At 45.0% G+C, this 24633-nt stretch overlaps 1 protein-coding gene across 1 annotated transcript in view; it reads left to right on the forward strand.

The window, feature by feature from the left end:
- The window catches only part of wnk3 (WNK lysine deficient protein kinase 3), a gene marked incomplete at both ends in the record, with an annotated part of 35531 nt that overhangs the window by 10079 nt on the left and 819 nt on the right, over positions 1–24633 (forward strand). Inside the window, 24 exons of the mRNA XM_080014608.1 lie at positions 8756–8928; positions 9147–9367; positions 9754–9911; positions 10339–10427; positions 10551–10770; positions 11218–11499; positions 11605–11719; positions 13012–13286; positions 13575–13979; positions 14214–15431; positions 15711–16247; positions 16546–16589; positions 16854–16989; positions 17073–17189; positions 17611–17712; positions 17834–17882; positions 17989–18141; positions 18244–20303; positions 20640–20886; positions 22692–22777; positions 22875–23218; positions 23630–23859; positions 23978–24073; positions 24156–24319. Of these exons, the coding sequence (XP_079870734.1) occupies positions 8756–8928; positions 9147–9367; positions 9754–9911; positions 10339–10427; positions 10551–10770; positions 11218–11499; positions 11605–11719; positions 13012–13286; positions 13575–13979; positions 14214–15431; positions 15711–16247; positions 16546–16589; positions 16854–16989; positions 17073–17189; positions 17611–17712; positions 17834–17882; positions 17989–18141; positions 18244–20303; positions 20640–20886; positions 22692–22777; positions 22875–23218; positions 23630–23859; positions 23978–24073; positions 24156–24319 (7521 nt within the window). The remainder of the gene's footprint in view (positions 1–8755; positions 8929–9146; positions 9368–9753; positions 9912–10338; positions 10428–10550; positions 10771–11217; positions 11500–11604; positions 11720–13011; positions 13287–13574; positions 13980–14213; positions 15432–15710; positions 16248–16545; positions 16590–16853; positions 16990–17072; positions 17190–17610; positions 17713–17833; positions 17883–17988; positions 18142–18243; positions 20304–20639; positions 20887–22691; positions 22778–22874; positions 23219–23629; positions 23860–23977; positions 24074–24155; positions 24320–24633) is intronic.

Consider the following 24633-nt stretch of genomic DNA (forward strand, 5'->3'; position numbering starts at 1 on the left):
TGTTTCCCTGTCTGTCTGCCAGGTTGCTTGTCTGTCTGTCTGGCCGTCTGGCTGTCCGCCTGTCCCCATGGCTGTCTGTCTGACTGACTGGCTGACTGACTGGGTACTGTTTAATTTGGTTGTTGTATATTTATTTTATTTAGTTTTTTTGAAAAAGGGTCCTAAATTATCGGGAGAAAATTATTTGACAATTAGTTGAGAATCAGGTGAATTCAAAACCATTAATAATTCACCAATTCACCATCCACCAATAATTTAAGAGAAATAATTGAGCAATGATAGTTAATTTTTATTATAATTTTCCCCTTGGCATTTTTGGGCTCAAAGTGTCTGGCCCACGACAACCGCTGAATCCACGGTCATGGTTGAGGTCTCTCATTCTGTTTGCATCTAACCCGCTGCGGTGCCCTTCCTTATTTTGCCTGTCGTAAACAGTGCTGGGTACCGATCAGTATCGACTAGACCCAATCGCAACGTAGACTTGGTGCCTAATTTTGATGCCACTTAAATGCCTAAGCTGTCGATTGAAGTATTTCCCCTCTAGAGCTGCAGAAATTGTATTTTCATCGCCATCACGATATGAAAATGCACAAGAAAAACATTGAAAAAGACACAATGAATAAAAAAAAAAACAATATTATGTACACGGAATTTACACGTTGACATTCTTTACTCACGCCCAAGTCAGTCAAAAACATAGTCGGTTTTATTTTAGTCCCAAAAGTTAAAAAAGTTGATCAAATGTTTCTGAGGGACATGCTGTGTTTAGTCCGTTTGAATGGAACTGTGTTGTTGGGAACTTCCACACGAGTGATGTCCTTCCAGAGAGACCCAGCAGGACTCTGTGAATTTGCATTCATTTGAGGACAGATAGTTGACAGCCGCGTTCCTACCTTTCGGATAAAGTAATAAATAACACGCAACAAGTGTATCGGCTCTCATCAGCGATATCTCTGCCATGCCCAGACAGGGCTCCGACATTACCCACAATGCAATGCCTTAAAGCGGCAGGCCCCGTCGCTACCGGATTGGTTCTGGAATTGTTTTTGAAAAGACAGACAAAATCAGCCATTACAGTTATTTTAAATAGGCATGTTTAATTTATATTTATTTGGTTATTAAAGTTGTTCTCCCCCAGATATTTTCTTTTTGTTGAGTTGAGAGAAGCATTTTAAAAGGAGCCCGGGAAATTAAACGTAAGTTTCTTATAGTTATGTCTTAAAAGGAGCCCGGGAAATTAAACGTAAGTTTCTTATAGTTATGTCTTATTTAAATTAATGTTCTGTTTAATTGGCTCATGTACAATTTGTTCAATAAAAACATTTCATCATTCGGTATGCATAGGCTATTCAATGTTTGTTGTCTATGTTAGCAGTGTACTTATTAAAGCGGAAATACATAGGGAATGTAAAGGTAATGTGCACACTTGAATATGTATTTATTTATCGCAAGTCATATCATCATCGCTGTCTTTAATGTCGTTGACTGTTTGGGTTTTTCTTATTTTAAGTCGGTTCAGGCACCGTTTAGGCACCGGTACTGTTTTAAAAGTATCGGTTTAGCACCAGTATCGGGGAAAAAACTCAAACGATACCAAACCCTAGTCTTAACACACCAACTGTAGGAGCCGATGATGCATTCGTTCTATGGGACTCGGAAAATTGAACAATGCTACATTCCATGGAAACTTGAAAATTTTTAATTGGTGTAGATACGAACTGATTGTGTGTTTTACGGGAACTGGAAAAACTGGGAATTCTTATCTTACATGACCAACCTGGACCCTGTGTATTAGTGCCAGCAGCTATATTTATTATATCTATATGTTGATTTTGCTCGGATTTTTATTATTTTTCTTGGTGTTTTTTGGGCTTAAAGTATCTGAAACAAATCAACCACAGTACGCACAGACATGGTTGAGGTAGATCGTTAGAACCGGGACATTTCAGGCGTCTTTTTGTTCGAGTTTGATCAATATCGATGTACATTTGGAGAAGAAATGAATGAAAAACTGTAAATGTAAATTTTCATCATCCGAAGTCCAAGCTTCGTCTCCAGGAGGTCATGGTTTGGCGTCCAGCGGACTGCATAGCGCTGTTCACGGACAACCCGCATAGACAGACAACGCGAACAGATGCTGCGTTTTATGGAAACTCGGAAAACTATAGTCAGTCACAGAAGGCATTTTCGCACCGCAGGAAGTTCGAAGAAACTTTGGAGGAACTGTCCTTTTCTTAAGTGTCCCCATTACATGATCCAGGATGATCATAATTGTTAAAACAGGTTCCTGAGGGACCTATAACAGGGGGACAACTAAACGACACAAGAGGAACATTCAGTGACGATTGTGGCTCTGCGTTTTATTGTCTTTATTCTCGCTGTTTTTCGGGCTAAAAGTATCTCAAACGACATCGGCAGAACGCACAAATATGGTTGCAGTCTCATTAGAACCGGGACGTATCAGACTTCTTCTCATACAGCTCTTAAAACACCGTTCTTCAGGGATATTAAAACTGAATGCCCGAAAAAGCATCATGCAGTGACGAAAGTACACGTTGATTAGTCCAGACTTAAGTCCACGGTGTTTGTAACTTTTGTAACTTGTGCTGCGTTTCACAGAACCAAGAAATGAATACGTACCTTAAAGGATTAAACTGGACCCCATGTATTGCTGCCTGCAGCTATATTTAAGGGCCCAGCCCACAAGGCTGGATGCCTATTGTTATTGCTCTGAGTTTCTTTATTACTATTCTCTGCGTTTTTCGGGCTTGCGGCAGAACGCAGAGATATGGTTGAGGTCTCATTAGAACTGGGATGTCGTCTTGTCGTTCGACTTTGATCAATATCAATCTATATTTGGAGCAGAAATTATTGAAAAACTGTTGTAATTTCATTAGTTTAAGGAGCTGCCCGCTTTGTGACGTCATTATCCAAGTTACATAAGTCTAAGTTACATAAGTTCTTTCGGAAGTTATTTCCCTCCAGCCATTTGCAGTTACGACACCGAGGGTAAAGATGGGTAATTTACCTTTGTGCGGAGCTTGGTGCATGGGGGGAGTATAGCTGCCTTGCACTCCTTTCTGCTTTCCTTTATATTCCATAATCCATAAATGGTGCCATTGTGCAATTTGAGATTTCCTTATCAAACACAAATTGGTGTTTAGAAAGCTGTAAGTTGTAAACAATGGGCAGTGGTTTTTTGTTCTGTGTTAAGCTCCGTGCGCTGTGATTGGTCTGTGAAGCACCACGCTCCTCCACATTTGTTTACATTTGCTCGCACGGGCAGATAACGTTAAGTATGGGGACTCCAAATCATGTCACATAGTGCCGTGAACCAGATCTGCCGCTGATTTGCAACATAGAAATAGAAACGGTATAAAAGCCTGACCGATATCAGTCATTATTTTACTTTTTTTGACCAAATCGGGATCAGCAGTTATGCAGCCGATGTCTCCCAAATTTTTAAAGTAGTATGATAAACAAAAAAACATTTAATTACCCTGTACTTATCTGTTTAACACTCATTTTAAGGTACCGAAATAAGTGCAGAAGTCCGAGTAGGCATTATCAATCCATCCATTTCCGTCTATCCATTTGTTTACACTTGCATTTAGGCATGGACATTGCTCTCCAAGCAGTAAGCGATGCTGCGTTCCTGGGAAACTCAGAAAAGTTTTTTGTTTCGGAAGTGATGATGCGTTCACTGGAACTCGTGAAAAAAATATAATATTTAATTTAATGTCATCTTTTACTTTTTTTTCCATCTATCAAAAGGTTATTTGTGTGTTTATTTGTATTTATTTGTTTGGTTATAAGTTAAATTGTCTAGATTGTATAAACTTAAATAAAATATACATTTCTCAAAATTCTAATTTCAAATTGATTAAAGAATTTGGCACTTTTTGACAATATATTGCCCAAAACATCGGTAATCGGTGGGCTAGGACTCTCCAAAATCGGGATTGGCCTCGAATCCAAAAATCTGGCATCAGTTGGGCTCCAAAGATTTACATTTAGCAGACGCTTTTATCCAAAGCGACTTACAATTGTTCAAGCACCGATGGATGCAGCCATCAGGAGCAATGAGGGGTTAAGTGTCTTGCTCAAGGACACTACAGCATGCTAGCAGGAGGAGCCTGGGATCGAACCAGCAACCTTTAGATTACTAGACGACCAGCTCTACCTCCTGAGCTACCGCCCCCCTATTTATTTTGACGATCCAATTTTCTATCGTCTTACGATATACAGTATATCGTCATATGGCACAGTCCTAATATTAAATATCAAAATGTTCAATGTTGTCAATGTTCACATTAAAAGTATCAGTGTAATGTTACCTGGTATGCGAGTGCACACTGGGCTTTGTCATGACTAGATGACTCCTGTCAGTCAAGCTCCTTGCTACCTAAGGTTGTTTTTCAATGAAAAGCACTCTTTACCCTCCCGCTGGTTACACACACACACACACACACACACACACACACACACACACACACACACACACACACAGTATGGTCATATCAGATCATCATGGCAGCCGCGACTGTGCCAAAAGTTTTCACTTTCGGATTCAAAAGTGTGATTCAATCAAATCCATTGTGGTTGTGCTGTAAAATTCCGCAACATCATACATCATGCGTCATTGTGTCACATTGTGCTTCCTGCACGCTCGTGGTGTTTGTGTCCGCACTGCATCATCCAGGAATGATCGTTATTCTTAAAACGCCGTTCTTCAGGGACTTTAAAGTGAACGCCAGAAGAGCAACTTGCTGTGACGTAAATGCATGTTGATTGTTTCAGACAAGTCCACGGTGTTTGTAATTTGTGTTTCACAGAACCACAATACGTACATGGTAATACGTACCTAAAATGCCTAAACTGGACCCTGTGTATTGTTGCTAGCAACTATATTTATTTAGTTTTTGTTTCGTCTTTCATTCGCCGAACCCATGGACATCATTGATGTCTCGTTGGAACCGGGGAGTTACAGACTTGTGGTGCAAGTTATATCCACATCGATCTACATTTGTAGCAGGGATTTGTGAAAAACTTGCAAATTTACCAGAAGTTGAAGATTGTTACCATATCTTCATTAGTTTTTGGAGCGGGGCGCTTTGTGACATCATGAACAGATGCTATATAAGTCAGTTTCTGTCTCTGGGTGCTCAGTCGCATTGGGAGAGTTGCAGTGTGTAGGCCTGGTTGCTTCAGATGGTACTTACGCTTGTTCAGAAGACAGACGGGAGCAGCCAATGCGACGTTCAATGTAAACTCTGAAAATTGTAACTTGTGTTGCGTTTCATAGAACCCGGAAAACTGTAATATGTACCTAACATGACTAAACTGGGCCCTGTGTATTGCTGGCTGTAGCTTTATTTGTTATTCCAGCCCGCAGGGCCAGAAATTGAAGAACGTTGGCGTTCAGGAGGAACGCAGGAACTTTGTCATAGTCTCTTTGTCGGTCTCTTTCTTTTATGCTTGTAAGATGTAAGAACAGTCGTAGTTCTTAAAACGCCGTTCATGAGGACAAAGGACTAACCAACACAACCTTCAGGAACATAAGTCCACGGCGATTGGCCGAACAAATGACCCTACGCAACACCTGGCAACCACCATACTTAAAAGCCTCTGTAAAACGTTAATAAAAATAATAATAAAACAAATTGTAGACTTATTAATCGTGAATATTATGGCGCGATACCTCTCTGTTTTCACTGCATTTACAACAAAATACACAATGCATATCCGAATTGTGGAATTTCAATCATTTGTAATTGCTGTCGATACAAAATTATGGTGTGTTTTATGGAAACTACGGTAAATGTAATACGTACCTAACATGACTAAACTGGACCCTGGGTACTGCTCCCTGCAGCGATATTTATTTTTATTATTCACAATATTAATATCCGTATGAGACAGAGGGGGGTGTGGCTTCAACATAGCAATGTGGAAGTGGCATAAAAACAGACACAAAGGATGCTGAGCATCTACTGAGGAAGCCTTCATTGATAATCCATCGTTTGCTTACATTCCCACGTCTAAGCCTCTGCAAGTTTCCTTCCCTGTCAAGAGGGGTCATTTTACTCTGACGGTGCAAAGAAGCTGAATGAAGAGGAGATTCTGACTTATTCATGCTGAACTCGTCTTGATGCTATCATCTTTCACTTAAAGAGCTGATCTTGGTGGTGTGTGCGCAGACATCTTTATGTGTGTGTGTGAGAGAGAAAGAGCGGGTCTTGCCATAACTGGCAATTTTGAAAAACTAACCCAGTGTCACCTTCGTTGACCCTGTGGAGTGAGACACAATAGCTCCGGGGGGGGGGGAAGCAGGAAAGTGACGTTCAGACACCCAGACTGATGTGCAGACAGAGACACTAGGCAAGCACTAACCCATAGTCACAGACTGACAGAATGATGCTCTGATGGCACAGAGGGGTCACAAACAGAGACAGACAAGGGAATGCAACATGATTTGGTCTCAAAAATATTCCATAATAAGCTGGGGAAACATACAATATCATGGTCGGTGTGATGCTGTTGCTTGTTGAGTTTCTCTGTTGCGATTGTTTTCTGAATCCCCTGAAAATCTCAGAGGATTTTTCGTCTCATATCACAATGTCAATATAATAACAATATAGCTACAACTACAATATATGTTTATTATACTCCACCTGATTACCAACGCAATGAGACGTCCCAAATGTAGACACGTATAAATATACGTAAGCTAAGCAGAAGTCAAAGTTGGAAGCAGAGGGGGCCAGAAGGCATGGATACAGTATTGACAGGTATAATACACACACACACACACACACACTTGGAGGTAAATGGAGTAAAAGTATGGCAGGGGGCAGGCCCAGGCCAGGCAGCCTATTTTTGGCAGTAACAGTGCAATGAAGAGCAGTCTCCATGTTGATGCTAGTTCTCAGTTCCGTCCGTCCGTGTGTGTGTGTGTGTGTGTGTGTGTGTGTGTGTGTGTGTGTGTGTGTGTGTGTGTGTGTGTGTGTGTGTGTGTGTGTGTGTGTGTGTGTGTGTGTGTGTGTGTGTGTGTGTGTGTGTGTGTGTGTGTGTGTGTGGCAGGGGAGGGGGGGGCGTTAAAGAGATGGTCTCAACTAGTACTTCCAGAAATGGGCATCAAGTCAGTATAGACAATCAGGGAGCAAAGATCTTGGAAAAGATGATACACGGACTGGCTTAAAGAGAGTGTGCGTGCTGAAGAGAACTTAACAAAGGGAGAAAGGTTAAGAAGGTTAATTTAACAAGATTGAAACTGTATTGCATACATGTCAGGTTATTTATATTAAATAAAAAAAAGGAAATCTGCAGCAGTTCAGTTTGCACAGTTGTATGTAAATAACGAGCTCAACACTGGGCAAATCGATCGATGGAAAGCCGGGGTTATGATGAAGGCTATTTTTAGGAGGGTCTGTTTGTGACAGTGCAGTGGCTGGCGTCAGACTCCCTCACAGGGGCTAATCTGTGTTTAACATTGTTGTAAAAAAAAATATATATCTCACGGAATAACTTCTAAACAAATGGTGATCTTATATAATTTATCTTTGTTTAAATAATTGTCATACCACCAATTGTCATTTGTTATTGTAAGACAAGAATCTGTTGAAACTGTTCAGTGACACTGAATAATTGCATAAGCTGGTAAGTCACAAAGTCGGCTAAGGTCAAGACAACAGACCCACAACGCACAATCACCCACTAACGATTAAATAAACTAAATTAGTATGTCTATTTATAACTCAACAAGTTTTAAGTAAGAACCTCTTGAGTCCATCAATGTCTACTCTTCTTCGGATTCTACTGTTATAGCATATTTTATAAAGAAATGAACAGAAAATACATTATACCTTTTGAGTGTATATGACTTGGAAGATATATAAGATAACATGTTATTTTACAAAAAAATAAAAATAAAATAACAACAAATAAACAATATACTTATCAATATATTTATCTTATCTTCTTTGTATCTGTTATTTATAGTGATACACGTGTAGGAGAAAAAACACCCAATAGACAAAAATTCTCCTGACAGAGCAGAAAAGCTGTTCTGCAATAATTATTTCCAAGAGCCTTCCATATGAATTGGAGGTCTCGTGTGTGTGGCTGTGGTGCTCCTGGGGGATTTCTGCAGCATCCATCCAATCCCCCATACTCTGATATTGGCTGTGTGGCAGATGCAGCAGAAATGTGTTTATGAAGCTAGGGTGGTGCCTCAGCCCCCTTGCAAATGTATTTTGCCAGCGCCATCTGGTGGTAGTGGACACCAAACTGAATTGTGGGTTTACAATTACCTTGTTGCTTGGCAATGTAATAGCTAACCAGGGCAGAGTCTGGCATCGACACATTGACAGTCTGCTTTCGTTCACATGTTTGTTTGTATTGAATCAATGAAAGCAATGCAATTCTAAATCCTACATTATGAAGATGTTGGTCAGCACAGATTGCATTCATATTTAGAGCATTAGTTTTACACAACTGTATATTGCTTCAATAAAATGAGAACTTAAAGTGCATGAATTTGTGTGCATACTAACTAAAAGACTTAATAATTGGCAAATAATTGTCATACGTATTTTTGTTCTTAGCCACTTTAATACATGTGTTACACTATTTTGGGTTTGCCTGTTTGAATTGAATTAGCCTGTATCTGATAAGCCATGATTTTATAAACAGCGTGACCACTGAGTTTGCCTACAATTAACTTTCTCCCCGTCTCTGCTGTGAATCCCTTCAGGACCGCAAGCTGACCAAGGCAGAGCAGCAGCGCTTCAAGGAGGAGGCGGAGATGCTGAAGGGGCTCCAGCATCCCAACATCGTCCGTTTCTACGACTCCTGGGATACGGTGCTGCGCGGCAAGAAGTGCATCGTCCTGGTCACTGAACTCATGACCTCTGGAACGCTGAAAACGTAAGAAGATTACTCCTAAATTATAGATGAGCACCCCCCAACCCCCCCCTCTTTTTGTGGCAGGTCACAACAAATCTTTCATTGAAATTCAATGTTAATTATATTATTACAATTACATGGTTAGAATGTCTGATCTGGGAGGAATTTTACTTACTGGACTAACAGATTCGGTTCACATATTTCCCCACACAATGCTTCTCCTCCTCCTCTCCTTACAGCTACCTGAAACGCTTCAAGGTGATGAAGCCCAAGGTCCTGAGAAGCTGGTGCCGACAGATCCTGAAGGGCCTCCACTTCCTCCACACCAGGACCCCCCCGATCGTCCACCGGGACCTCAAGTGTGACAACATCTTCATAACTGGGCCCACAGGCTCCGTCAAGATCGGAGACCTGGGGCTGGCCACGCTCATGAGGACCTCCTTTGCCAAGAGTGTCATAGGTAAGAAAAGGGCCAAATTTGTAATTTGTGGTAATAACACAGATGACACTGGTGTTGATGTAAAAAAAAAAAAAGTGTTTTGTTTATACCTTGACAGAGGCGAGCGTTCTTCTCTTTGCTTTACATTAGCTCTTCAGCACCTCAGTTTAGACTTTGTGCATTGATTTATTTATACTCTTGTCATGTATAGTAACTGTGTCAGCCTTTTTAGGCACATCGATTATTGTTTATGTTGTTTTTCCAGCACTCAGGAAATATGGCTGGGAAGATCGTCATCAGTTTTTAACAGGATTTCTGTATTGCAGATTACAAAAACTGATGAGGAATTGAATTGATGTCTGTCCAGAATTTGTAGCTCACTGAGATCCATTGTCTGGTATTCACAGGAACCCCCGAGTTCATGGCTCCTGAGATGTACGAGGAGCACTATGATGAGTCCGTGGATGTCTATGCCTTTGGGATGTGTATGCTGGAGATGGCCACTTCAGAATACCCCTACTCAGAGTGCCAGAACGCTGCTCAAATCTATCGCAAAGTCACAAGCGTGAGTCCCTGACTGCATGGAACTGTGTTCTGTTAAAGGAAAACTGTTTTGTATTTTCTAACCTAAGCGTTATTTTGCCAATCGCTTTTATTTTTAATGCTTCAGTATAATAACAAAAATATTTAAAAAAAACAGTAAAATAACTAAGTCTCACTGAACAATGATACACTGTTAGGAGTTTAGGTTCCTCAAACCATAATTCTGTAATTTTCTTCTTTTTAACCCGTCTTAAAATTGTTTTAAATTGATACGTTTGTATATATAGTTTAATTTATTGAGAAACCAATGAGTTCACATCATCAAAAACATTAAGAAATTCCTGGAATTTTGAGACAATTCAAATATTGTTGTTTGAAAAATGAAGCATCATATGCATTCTGGGGTTAAAATGAGGCTGTTTCTAAAGAGGAATGATGTCTCTATTCAGGGTATAAAACCGGCCAGCTTTGATAAAGTCAATGACCCTGAGATTAAAGAGATCATCGAAGGCTGCATCCGCCAGAACAAAAGCCAGAGGTAAGCACTTTCTCCTGTCACAACATTCATACGGCATCATCTCAGCCTGGCTCGCTGATGGAGCTTTTGTGAAATTTGACGGTGCTCCTGCATCATGCCCCCTTCCCCCCTCGCCTTTTAAAGACTTTCTATTCGAGACCTCCTGAACCATGCATTTTTCGGGGAGGACACTGGAGTGCGGGTGGAGTTGGCAGAGGAAGACACAGGCTGTCAGGACTGTCTGGCCCTCCGAATCTGGGTGGAAGATCCGAAGAAACTGAAGGGCAAGCACAAGGACAACGAGGCCATCGAGTTCAGCTACGACCTAGAGAACGACAGTGCCGAGGAGGTGGCTTCGGAGATGGTGAGAGACATTCAAGAGCAGGATGCAGGATATACAAAAAAAGTGCGTCCAGGCTGTCTAGATCACAAAGAGCGCGTGTCGAAACAGGTTCATCCCATCTTCATTCCTGTCTGGGTCATAACTTGTAGAGTGATGTGAACGCATTATACAGGCGAATAACCTGTCAGCTTGTGTCAAGTTTGATATGTGTGATGTCTCCTCCTAAGAGAAAACTGTAGAGCTTATGCTAGAATTGTCAAATAACCACATTTTTACCATTGTCCTGGTGTTTATAGAACAACCAGTCAAATTAAAAGCAGCTGTGACACAGGCTTAACGTATAACTGAATTCCTCTGCTAATTTATTTATTTGTTTGTTTGTTTTGTTTGTTTGTCTTTCTCTTGATAATCCTCTCTCATTCTCCCTTTCCTTATCTGTGTCTATCCAACCATTATTCTGCCTCTCAGGTGAAGTCTGGTTTTTTCCATGAGAGCGATGCTAAAGTGGTGGGCAAGTCGATCCGGGACCGAGTCACACTGATCAAGAAGTCTCGGGAGCGCCGGCAGCAGCAGCAGCAGCAACAACAGCTGCAGCAGCAGCAGCAGCAGCAGCAGCAGCAGCAGCTGCAGCAGCAGCAGCAGCAGCAGCAGCAGCAGCAGCAGCAGCAGCAGCAGCAGCAGCAGCAGCAGCAGCAGCAGCAGCAGCAGCAGCAGCAGCAGCAGCAGCAGCAGCTTCAGCAGCAGCAGCAGCAGCAGCAGCAGCAGCAGGGCTTTGAAGAGAGAGGAGACTCCACCCACAAGGCCTACGTCTGCTCCCATCCCTCCTGCCCCTCCTCGCTCGGGCCTGGAGCAAAGGCGAGGGGAGGTGGAGGTGGTGGAGGAGGGGCGCAAGAGTCTGAGGAGCTGGCCGACGTGGACCAGCACAACAGGCAGCAACATGTCTTTAGCGGGAAGGCCTTCAGCCTGCCAGGTAGAGTGAAAAATCAATGATTGTGTGGGGTGTCAATAAATAATGTCATGGATAGTGAGTTATTTTTGCATCATAGTGAACTTGAGGATTGGGCCTTCACTTTCAACAATTTCAGCTACAAGAATTATTTTATGCGTCCCTAGCAAACATGCTGTGCACAATTCCAGGTTAGAAGGGTGTGGCCCAGGTTAGTTAATTTGTCAATGTGAATGGGTACCTCTCCATTTCTTGTCTCATTAATTTTGATATGGCTCTTAAATCCCGTGCCTAGCCTCAATCCTTTTGGCGTACACAAAATCGATAAATCACCTTTGACTTCACGCAATTGCATAACTTTCTCAATTTTTTAAGGGGAAAAGGATTGTCAGATGTTGTAAAAACAGGTTTTTGCTTATTTTCCAGGTGAGAGCATTGGATCAGCCAGCTGTGAATCTTATGCAAGTGGACAGAGTCAGGCGTACTCCCAGCAAGGGGAATCATACGTCCACTCTCAAGCAAGTCTTGCCTCTACCGCCTCTGTGAGTCAATACCTGTCCCCCTCATAATATGTTAAAAAAAAATTCACCTTATTTGTAGCTATTGAGTTCTTACATTACATCATCTGGTATTTTCATGCACCACAGAGTACCGGGGCTGTGACTCATCCCCAAATGCTCACCATCGGTCAGAGTGGAGGGATTCCAAATGTGCCTATTGGTCAGAGTGGTGGGATCTCCAGCTTGTCCGTAGGCCAGAGTGGAGGGACAGCATTCATTCAACCTGCTGGCATGACAGCACAGATCTTACCAAGTGTACCTCAACAATACTCTCAGGTTAATAGACCTACTGATTTTGTACCAACTCAGATTTAAATTAAAGGGATGTCAGCCAATCCGACAAGTGTGATTAAAAAAAATAAAAATGTTATTGAGCTTCAAATACAGCCGTACAACTGTGTAATAGTTTGTGGTTTCGCCCTCTTATAACCCTTTAACCCAATTACGAAAATCACCCTTGTAACAGAATGGTAAGGGGGGATCACTGCTTGATTTTACACTGTTTAAAAATATTTGTAATGCTTTATTGATTACTGACACTTGCCCAAGCTTACTCTTAACTAATTTTTCTCCCACTGTCTTTTTCCCTTCTCTTTCAACATCAATTACATTCTGTCATCGCTGAATAAACACAGCCATACCATTCAGGCGGCTCACAAATCGCCACTCCCCATGGGTCGATGGCCCCCTCACAATCATACATACCCCCTGTCTCGCCACAAACACCCATCAATGTCCTCACTACGCCCCTCTCAGTTGGTGATCCTACTGGACTAGCCGGGGGAATTGTGCCCCTCGCTCAGCAGACCCAGCCCACTGCCACACCCATGCAACCCACTGACATCATCCCTCAGGCAGCACAACAGCAAATGCAGCCTGTCATGATCTCTCAGCAGGCCATTGTTCAACAACAACAGATAGGGATGGAGCCACAGACCACCACCCATCTGCAGCAACAGCAAATGGAGGCTCAGGCCGCACTTCTCCATCAGCAACAAGCTAACATCGCTCAGCATTCGCAGGCCTCTGCTGTAATTCAGCAGCCGATGGAACAGCAGCAACAGAGCCTTTCGAATCTCCAACCGCATCCTCTCCAACAGCGTCAAGCTGAGCCACAGCAGCAGATGTATGTACACCATTCCATTCTTCCGCAGTCGCACGTTCAGCAGCCAGTCTTACCAACGCAAACGGGCATGGAGCTACAGATGCAGCAAGCCATGTTGTTCACCCAGACGGCGGAGCAGCACCCGATGGATCAGCATGGACAGGCACTGCTACAACAACAGCAGCAGCAACAACAACTGCGCCACCAACTGCAGCAGCAGCAAGCTCTGTTACTACAGCAACAACAGCAGCAGCAGCAACAACCACCGCAGAAACAGTTTGAGCAACACCAAGCTTTACTATTGGAGCAGCAGCAACAGGCGTACATGCAGCAGCAGCAACAACAGGCGCAGCAACAACTGGAGCAACAACAAACACTCATACAACAACAAATACTGGAGCAGCAGCAGGTTTCTCGGCAACAGCAGGAGCAGCAGCGGAAACAGTCTGTAGTACAGCAGCAGCAGCAGCAGCAGGCTCCACCACAAGGTCAGCAACAGCAAACACTGTTACAGCAACACCTCGAGCAGCAGCAACAAGCTGAGGAAACACAACAGCAAGTTTTAATGCAACAGCAGCCTCAATTACAGCCGCAGATCGAGCAACAGAAGCAGCAACAGGTTGCACTACAGCAGCCGAGCCACCTACAGCCGCAAATGGAACACCCTCAACAAGCTCTTTTACAACAACATTTACAGCAGCAGGCCATTCTACAACAGCAACAACAGCAGCAACAACAAGCTCTTTTACAACAGCAGCAACTAGAGCAGCAACAAGCCCATCTCAAGCAGCAACTCGAGCAGCAACAGCAACAAGCTCTATTACAACATCACCAGGCATTGTTACAACAACAGCAACAGCCACAGCAACAGCCACAAGCAGAGAGACTGCACCAGAATCCACTCATCCAACAGCTTCAAGAGCAACAGCAGCAACAAGCAGCAATGATTCAGCGGCAGCAAAGCGAGAAGCAGGAGACTGTTCCTCGGCAACAAAACGAACAGCAGGTGTTGATTCAGCAGCAGGTGATGGAAATACAGCAGGCTTGTATCCCGCAGCAAAATACGACTCCATTTCCACCTCACACAAGTCTCACACAGCAGCAAATGATGGAGCAGCAGCAGCAGCAGCAAGCCGCACTGATCCAGCAGCAGAAAGCCTACATGGCACAGCACCATCCCAGTTCCGTTGCGGAGCCTTGCATCCCCGCTGCCGCTGCAGCCGTCGCTGAGGGGATTCAGCGCTCGCCCCAGATGGTCTGTCAGAGCCAGGTCCCAGTGGCCATGAAGACCACACAGAACACTCCTCAGTCAGCCACTGTCATTCAGTCCCTGCAAGGACAGAGTGACACTCACCTGCAGAATCCAGGCCAAGTCCCAGTCCAGCTCCAGGCCATGCCTACCTCACAGGCACTACAGACTATGATCGAGGCCCAAGTACCTCCTCCAGGTGTTGCTTCAATCCAGGGGAAGACTCCACCCATCCAGACACAGCAAATTCCGCTACAGGCCAATCTTCCAATCGCTGCCACTCCTGCAGAGGCCCAGGTGTCCACTCAGTCATTAATCCAGATACACCCGCTACATTCAGCCATTAATCAGACTGAGCCACCACAAGACAAAATCCCACCCGCTGAGACCAAGATGACACCCCAGCAGAACCAAGCTCAAGTTCAGTGTCCACCTGCAGTCGCATCAGTCCCCTGTCAGATCGTACCTGATGTCCCCTTGCAACAGACTGCTCAAATGTCTGGCATGGTACCGGCCCAGTGCCAGGTTCCTACCGGCCTTTTGACATCTCAATATATTCCGGTTCCTCAGCTCACCCACCAAGCCATGCCGTCAATCCAACAGGATATGACACAGCATCAGCCTTCTGTAGTGCAGTATCAGCAGATGATCATTTCTTCTGGCGGACTTGGGACTGCTGCAGCTTCTTCCAGCTCGGTAGTTGAGCCGGTCACCTTCACCTCTGCACTTCAGCCTCTGCAACATCCTGGTCAAGCCTACGCTCAGAGTCAGCCAATGCAGCAGCCAGCGGTGCAGGCCCAACAGCAACCAACGGGAAATACGGTGACACCTCCAGTGACCCCGTCAATCTCTCAGCCAGCTATGCTCCAGTCTGTCGAACAATGCCAGCAACAGCTTCAGAAACTTTCACAGGTGCAGCAGCAGCAGCAGCAACAACAACAACAACAACAACAACAACAACAACAACAACTCACGGTTGCGCCCCCTTTGCAACAGCCGCTTACAAGTCAGACACCGATCCAGAATCCAGTTCCTCTTCCGCATACTTTAATACCTCTCAATCAGAGTCAGCTGCCCCCTCACTCTCATTTGGCTCCACAGCCGGTGCCCCAGTACTGTGCACAGATAGTTTCGAGTAACGTGGTTCAGCCTCAGTCCGAGCCAGTAGCCCTGCCCCTTTACAGTCAGGTTGTGGCGGGCCCTCCCCCGTCCCCCCATCATCAGGCGATGCATGCATTTCCAGCCCACAAGCACACACAAACCAGTTTCCAGCTCCAGACACACATTCACACACAGACACATGCACAGATACAGGCCCACTCCCACACACAGACCCACGGTGAAACCCACATTTCTGAGAAGTCTGCTCTGCCCCAAGTCGCCCTCCCCCCGCAACAAATGCCCCCCAGTCCCTCTCACACCTCTTACCCTCCAGCGACACTACCATCTCTCCCGTCCCTGCCGTCCCTCCATTCTTTCACCGGCCCGCCTGCAGAGATCCTCTCCCCCCCGCCGGGGGCCCAGGTCCCAACCTCCCCTCCTCCCGTCACAACTCTCCAGCCGCTTGATTCTAACATCCCCTCGCTGTCCCAAACCTCGCTGCAAGACTGTGAACCTTCATTGCTGGGCATAGCTCAGGTACAGGATGGAAATTCTACACGGGCGTTTCTCTATTCTTTTGTCATTATTTTATTTTCTTGCCATTACTTTTTATTTTCCTGTGCTGATTTATATGAAGCCCTAAACTGAACTTATCTTAATATTTTACGATTTAAGCTGTCCAGTATTTTTCTTAAAAGCAACACAGCAAAAAAAAAAAATGTTTTTTAATGCAATAGAAGATCCTACTCAATATAGGATCCTATGCCATTCATTTGTAACCTGTTTGTACCAAGCAAAATTTTTTAAATTGTTTTATATTTTCTGGATTCCACAGGACAGTCCACACCTCTCTGGCACGGAGCGTCATTCTTCATCGGGGTATGAAAGATATTTCAACAGTACTATCTTTTAAAATATTTTTATAATCACTCTAAAGATAGAATTTGATTCACATTCCAATTTTTATTAAAAGTGCTTGTTGGTTATAATTTGACATTAATTCATTTAGGGTCATTGCCTAAAATGAGCGGGTTGATATGGGTTCCGTTTCTTGCTCAGCGGCACAACAGGGCCATTGGGCTATGCTTCAATCTAGTAAACGGTAGCTGATCTTTGGTTGTTTATATATCACATGATGTACAGATCTGCTCCACCCAGTGGAGAAGATGCTCTGCAGCTCTTGGCCAATGGGAAACTAGAGAAACTTAAGTCTCAGAGGAGACCTTCCTGCCTGAAGCCTGAAAAAAGCTCACACCAGTTTCAACTGACCATGTTGCAGGTATGATCGTTGACTGTAAAAATAAGCATCCTTTAAGGCACAGCTTCACAAGCCTCATTTGAAGCCTCACCTTTCTCCCACAGGTGTCCAGCAGTGGGGACAATATGGTAGAATGCCAGTTGGAGACCCATAGCAACAAGATGGTGACATTCAAATTCGATATAGAAGGGGACGCTCCGGAGGACATTGCAGATTACATGGTAGAATACTCATGCAACATGCCTGCAATATATGTTGTACTGTAGGGAGGGCTGGGCAATATTGAAGTGAAATATTACAAATATCTTATTTGTTTTTTTTACGATATTGATAATTTGATTATATTTTAGGGTAATTAACGGTGCAATATTTGACAACACATTGAAAACATTAGCAATGTGGATTACTGGTGTATGATATTATGTGTCTATGATGTTCAGAAAATGGAATTACTTTACTGTAATGCAGCCTTAAAGAAACTTATAGTATAGATTAACTAAACAATATCACAATGTCACGAAAACCAAATCCCGGACGATATCAAGTCTCAAATCACTATATCGCTATTTTAATGGTATATCTCTCACCCCTGATTTTAGGTTTTCCATCTCTTGGTAACTGCTGGTTATTGCTATTTTTTAGGTCGAGGAGGACTTTGTCCTCGAGTCAGAGAAAGAAACATTTGTGGAGGAGCTGATAGCCACAGTCAAGAAAGCCCAAGAAATTCTTCAAACACATTCAGTGGTCTGTTTGTGTTCACACACATGATTAATCTTCCTTTCCCCCACTATCATCCTTGTTGTTGATGCTGCAATTGCACTTGATATATTATACATTTCTATCTTTTATTTCTTGTTGTTGTTAGACTGGATCAATTGACCAGCTGCAAGTGAACACTCCCACTGGCTCTGCAAGTGAGTTTGCAAAATATTCTTGAATTCCCCCCTCAGGGTTTAATAAAATGTTGTCGCACCTTATTTAACCTTACATCTCATTTCATCGGTCATGTTTCCTTCTCAGCGGACTCAGCTCCCCAGTCCTCCCCGGTGGGACGTTGGCGTTTCTTCATCAACCAAACCATTCGCCACAGAGATTCTCACTCCAACCAGGGAGCCGCCACACCACCTCCTACTGGAGAAACAAGGGTACCCCAGTCCCCTAAAACAGAGAAAGGTAAGAAAGCCAATGTGTTCTGGCTAATGCTCATCGAGCTATCCCTGATTGAGCTGTATAACCAAGACTAACTGCAAATCCCCCTCTCTCTGGCTGCCGTAGAGAGCGAAAGATCTCAGTGGTCGGAGTCCTTCACTGGAATGGCCTCTCCTCCTGACCCTCCCCTGTCCGCCACCTCTCCTCCTGCCTCTGCTGTCTCGGCCCCCGCCTCCATGTCCGCCCCAGCCACAAACACCATTGCCTCTGCTAGCATCTCCGCCCCGGCATCCTCACTTGTCGGTGCAGCATTTGTCTCTGCTGCTGCCTCAGCTCCTGCTAACCAAACCTCCACTTCCATGACCACCCTGATAACTGCTGCTAACCTCTCCACTGCTTCTACACCTGCTGTGCCAGCAGCCTCTCTTCCAGATGTCCTCCAGTCTCCAGGGACTAGCGGTAGCTCCACTGTAGGGCAGTGTGTGCCTGGAGGGGAGCACTCCGCCACCTCTCTTCATTCACCCTCTCCTGCTGCCTCTCTGGCCTCCCCACCGGTCAGCCTAAAGCAGCAGCAGACACCGGCCCACATTGCCAGACTGGACCTGCCTCAACCTCAATTGCAACCACAAACGCAGCCAGTGGCACAGCAGCATCTTCCTACAACGCCACTGCACCTGCAGGCGCTGCACCTACAGCAGCTACCACTTTCACAACAACTACAGCAGGCATTACCACAGCAACAGCAGCAAATGCAACAGCAGATCTACCAAGAGCAAACCCAGACACAGGAGGAGTCTCTTCAGCAATTTCAACAACATCAGCAATTTCAGCAACAGCTCTCACTTGCACAACAGTCCAGCCAGACGGGGCGTGCACAACAGTCTTTGCCACCGGCGGAAATTCTGCCAATGTCCGTGCAACAGACCCAGCAAATGCCTGTTCAACAGCAAATGCCGCAGTACAACCCCCAGTTCTTGCAGCAAACTCAGTTACAACAAATACCACCACCAGTCGCTGTACCACAAGCAACTGCAGCACCTCAGCAGCAGGTCCAGACTGAGCCGCAGCATCATTTAGGGCTTCATCAGCCGATACAGTTACAACAACAGCAAATGATCCAACACCAACAACTTCCCCCACAGCAGCAGCAGCAGCAGCAGCAGCAGCAGCAACAACAGAAACAACACCAACAGCTGTTTATAGCCGCGGCGTCTGTACAGCCAGATCATATTCAAATGCTCCCACAATCAATCAGTCAACAGTTTGTCCAACAGCCTCTCAATATAAGTTATTTACAACAAACACAGTTTCAACAACCGCCAGCGCAGGTCTCGTCGGAGCAGACACAGCCACCCGCACCGTCACAGCAGCTGCAGCAGCAGAAATTCCAGATGCAGCATGAGGCGGTGAGAGCTGTGGAGGCCACGCAGCAGCAGCAGCAGCAGCAGCAGCACCACGCGCCGATGCAAAAGCAGCCGTCGTTCCCACAGTCTGAGTCGGAGCTGTCCACCGGAGAGGCCAGCTTCGCCGAGGACACCGGCAGCCTCTCTGCTCCCTTCCAGGCCTCCTCCGACTCCTCCCTCCCCCCTCTCCCCCTGGGCGGTGCAGAAGCCTCTTTGCCCCCCCTCTCCATCACCATGACACCGTCCCCTGCTCAGCCCTCCTCGGTGGCAGAGTCCGACAGCGAGGGGCCGCCGAAGATCGAGTTTGTCGACAACCGAATTAAGACGCTGGATGAGAAGCTGAGGAACCTGCTGTACCAGGAGTACAGCAGCGGGGCGGTGCCGGGGGGTGGAGCCAACGTCACCTCAGCCCCCACGCCTGCCTCAATGTCTGCGGCAGGGGACGAGTCCTCTGAGCCGCACTCGCTCCACCCCTCGTCATTACCCCCGTCCGCCTTCTCCTCCTCAGACACCTCCCCTCAGTCCTCGTCCTCCACCACCTCCTCCACCACCTCCCGGTCATCCTCCACCTCCCCAGACCTGGAGATGGAAAGAGGATGGGAGGATGTTTGTTCAGCACCGGTGTCTGCTGAGTCGGGCCCAGTGGTTCCCCAGCTCGCCCCGTCTCGCCCCTCCAGCTCTGCCTCTGCGTCTGCTATGCCCCCTTCCTCTCACCCTGCTTCCGGACTTGAGGACTCTGTGGCGCCACAGCGCCCACCTGTCCCTGGAGAACCAACTATCCTCGTAAGTGTCTTCCACTGTTTGGATTGAAGGAAAAAACTCTTTCTCCGACTTTTCAGAGCCCGACACTAGCTTTTGGAAGTGGTCGCCAAGTTGGCAACGATTGCCAAATTGTTATCATTTTATTATTGAGTGATAATTATATGGATTATAATCATATACTTATAATCCATATTTTTCTCATTTTTGAGGAAATTGCTGCACAATGAACTCATTTTCATTTCCTTTGCAAAATCCAGTTGCATTTACCTTGTATAAACACGTTATATCAACATTATTTTTCATCGTCCCACTTAACTTTCTGCTTTATTGCCCCCCCCCCCCCCACCCTATCTTCAGGCTGTCTCCCCACACTCTGACACCAGCACCCTCGGAGAAGCGTCGTGGCCACCTAATCAGCATCCGATCCCACTCCGGCACGGACAGCAGCAGCACAATGCAGGAGGTGGATATTTTGGCCTAAACCTGACATGTCCTAGTATCAGAAATCCTGTTAGCAAGAGATCCTGGACTCGCAAATTCAAAAGCTGGGCATGCAAACTGCGCCACTCCGCCAGCTTGTTCAAGAAGCCCAGAGTCCAGCAAGGTAGCGTCTTCGTAGAGAGCGGTCGAGAGAGAGAGAGAGAGAGAGAGAGAGAGAGAGAGAGAATGGAGAGAATGGGCATGGAATTAAACCTAATGTCTAGATCTAGTGTCAACATAGAAATGTAACTCTAAACTGACAGGTATTAATACTTGCTTGTTAATGGCTAAATTATTCTATTTTGTATATACCCTAATGTGACTGTAATCCCTGTGCAGTGCCAGTGCTGACATCACTACATGCATTATTGTTGTTTGAATTGTTTTGATTTTTTCGTTGAACTGCTTTTACTAAATTTCATTTTCTTGGCAATCTTCTTTTTGCATGGTTTACTCACCTAGGCACAAGAGCAATGGAGAGTAGAGGAGGGTGGGAGAGTGGCACGGTGAAGATGCTCTTCCCAGTGTAGATGAGCTCTCTGGAGTAAAGCTGATTCCCTCAGTCCACACCAGTCATCTCACCTCTCACCTCCACCCCACTGGCTCTGTGTAGCTGACGGAGCCAGGAATCATTATCATAGATGCTCGTGTCGCTATACAAATGAATAATAAATAGTGTGTGATCAGGTGGCATTCGGAATTCACTTAAAGGACCGCACCGTTTTAGCCTGTTTACTAGTCAGCACACACATTTTAGACCTTGGAATTATCTCCTGGTCTCATTGACAACTACAGTAATAGTTGTATATCTCTGTATTTTAAACGTATTACATTATATATCATATTAAAAAAAAAATCAGATAAAAGGTGAATGTAAAATGTGTGTGTTGAATAGTAATTGGGCTAAAACGCAATTTGACACCGGCATTGTCCCTCAGAATGAGCTTGTTCAGCTTTACTGTAGGCGCAAGCTTTTTTTCCTGTATGTGATATCCAGATTATGATGACAGTCATAATTTTTACCGTGTATTGCTCATTTTGTCATGGTCCTTCAAATTGATCAAGGTCTCCATCACTTAGTTTTTGAAATTTCCATATTTTATTATTATTATTATTATTATTATTATACGTTTTTGCATGCATTTATGTTTTTGTTATGTAGCCACAGCTTACATCCCTGTATAGATAATTAAACTGGGGCATGTGCATGAACATGGGATCTATGTTCCACATAAGTGTGTCTTTAAGCTGATGTGTCATTTAACGTAAGCAGCACCAATATCGGGCTGCTCATTTTTAAATGATGCAGATAATCCATATGCAGCGCTCCAAGATATCAAACACATTCAGCGATATTGCTGTTGATCTGAGTATGGATTTCAAGGGCGACATCTGTCTCTGATGTCTGGTATTTATGTGAGACCGTGTTGACACAGTGAGAATGAGAGAGCGGGTGTGTGGGTGAGTGGGGTTATAGCATTATAAATATGCATCTGCCATGACGTCATATGTGCTTTTCTATTTAATCGCTTACTCTTTTTCTTAATTTAACATGTGTTTACCACCCCATCCTACACCCCCATAACAGATTTGCTTTAATCATGTATTGAGCTTTGATAGGACCTGACATTGTTTCGCGCTGTAAAGTTATTTTCTCATAGTCATGCATGAAAGCCATGTAAGGCACCGGATGTTAATAATGGAGTTTGATGTTAGTCAGTGGTTTTTTAACAATCTATTTCTGTGTCTGTGTGTCAATGTCTGTCGGTGTGGTTGCATTTGTATATCCTTATGTGTTATGTTTACCTTTTTTTATGTCTGTATGTCTTACATTGTCATTCACACGTGTCTTTACGTGTTTTTCTGTATTCTTGTCTCTGGGTCCTCGTCGCCTCCCTTTTTGTTTTTCACTGCCCTTCTCCTTATCAGATGGACACTCTTTCAATCAGGCTCTCGGGGAGGAAAAGGAGGTTGTTCCTCTCAATCCACCACAGTCCCGCAAAGGAAGATTTCAGGTAGGAACAGTACTTGTAATTTCCTCCCTGTCGCCTTGTTCGAAACCTTAAGTATGAACAGGACAGACTACATAATGTTACTACTGTATTACATCAGGTGACTCCAGTGCCTCAGCCCTCGGAAGCCTCTCCGCCCAGGGAGGCTCCCTCGAGCCAGGCCAGTGGCCACAGGAAGGTGGGGCGCTTTTCTGTGACGCAGGCCGAGGCTAAGAAGGAAGAGCTGAAGACCGAGAGCTCCCCAGTGCCTCCTCATTTGGAGAGGGAGAGACGGAGATCTCGGGGAAAGGAGGCAGAGAGGGAGGAGGGAAAGAGGACACCCGCACTGGCCCACCCGCCGCGGGGCCACGGGCACTGCCACTCGCCGCTGGGCAGCAGCGACGATGATGAGAGTGAGCTAGAGGATGAAGATCTGAGGAAAGAGCTGCACAAGCTGCGAGAGAAGTGAGCCATAGACGGGGAAAAATGTTGTCCTGACCCCGCAATCTGTCCAGTTCGCTGATGTTTGTAAAGGAAGTTGGTTAGCTTGGCATGCAACACAATAGTTCTCCCACTGAATTTTATTAATATGCTGTACAACTCATATATTTACTAAGTGATGTATTGATTTTTTTTTTCAATTTAATTTATTTCTGAATTGATTAATTCCCTTCCCATGTTTGATCACTTATTTGTCACACATACTGTGTGTGAGTACTCTGAATATACCACTACAACACACAAAAAGCTTTGACCTAATTCAATGTGAAACATGCCAATATGCCTCATATTCCGAGCTCTTTCCGTCGCTTAATTTAATAATATCCAAAACCTGATCTTCCAAATCCTCAACGATTAATGTTTTCTCTTTTTAAGGCATAAACAAGAGGTGGTATCCCTTCAGACTCAACAAAAGAGAGAGCTGCAGGAGCTGTTCAGCCAGTTGCGCTGCCTCAAAGACCATCGGCAGACCCTCCCCCTGCCCCGCACACCTCCCCTTCCCACGACACCCACGGCCCTCTCCCCCCGCAGACCCCGGCCCACGAAGGTCAAGCTCCGGCCTCGGCCTCATTCTCACATGGACAACAACGGAGTTGCACACCCGGGTAACAGTTCTCCACCCTTCATCCCCTCTTGCATACTTGCACACATCTCTACCCCTCCCCCCTTCGTCTCTCATCTCCATTGACGCTGTCTAACCATTTACGGCTCTCCTTCCTTTAGGCATCCAGCAGTCAAGTAGTTTCTCAGGTGGTGAACAGAGCCGACTGCCTCCGTACTGCAACCCAGAGACCACCACCTCATTACCCGCAAGGAGAGGTATGGTTTGTCATTCACACACAGAGGAATAACACAGCCACAATGGCTCACCGACTAAGGAAGTTTCACTGTTTATCCACAGAGCATAGTCCTCCTAGAAAGAGCACCTTCACAGATGAGTGGCACAAACTGGTGGATGATTGGGCAAAGGAGGCGGTGGGTCCAGTCCCTCCGAAGCCCTCACTCAATCAGATTAAGCAAATTCAGCAGGTACAGGAGCTGGGAGGATGGAGCCAACCAGCTGAGGTAAAACCCAACACAACGGTTTTCATATAATATAGGGCTTGACAATAATGGTGGCCTAGTTGCCCCGGGCAACCAGATTTGGGCCATTGTCAGCCATCTCATGGAGTCTAGTTGCCCCATTGTCAACCACTTTTCATATAAAAAAAATAATTGTGGTATACCTTGCTGTCTGTTTGGAAACTGAAAATGTAATAATCAGGCATCCAAACAAAACGTTTTAACGTAGTTGAAGAAGTTAAGTCAAGACATACAGTACAAAAAAAAAACAGGTTCAGTTGATTTCAGTGTTTGCCTTAAAACAAGACAAACTGGAA

The sequence above is a fragment of the Zeus faber genome (genome assembly GCF_960531495.2).
Source record: "Zeus faber genome assembly, chromosome: 15".
Classification (NCBI taxonomy): domain Eukaryota; kingdom Metazoa; phylum Chordata; class Actinopteri; order Zeiformes; family Zeidae; genus Zeus; species Zeus faber.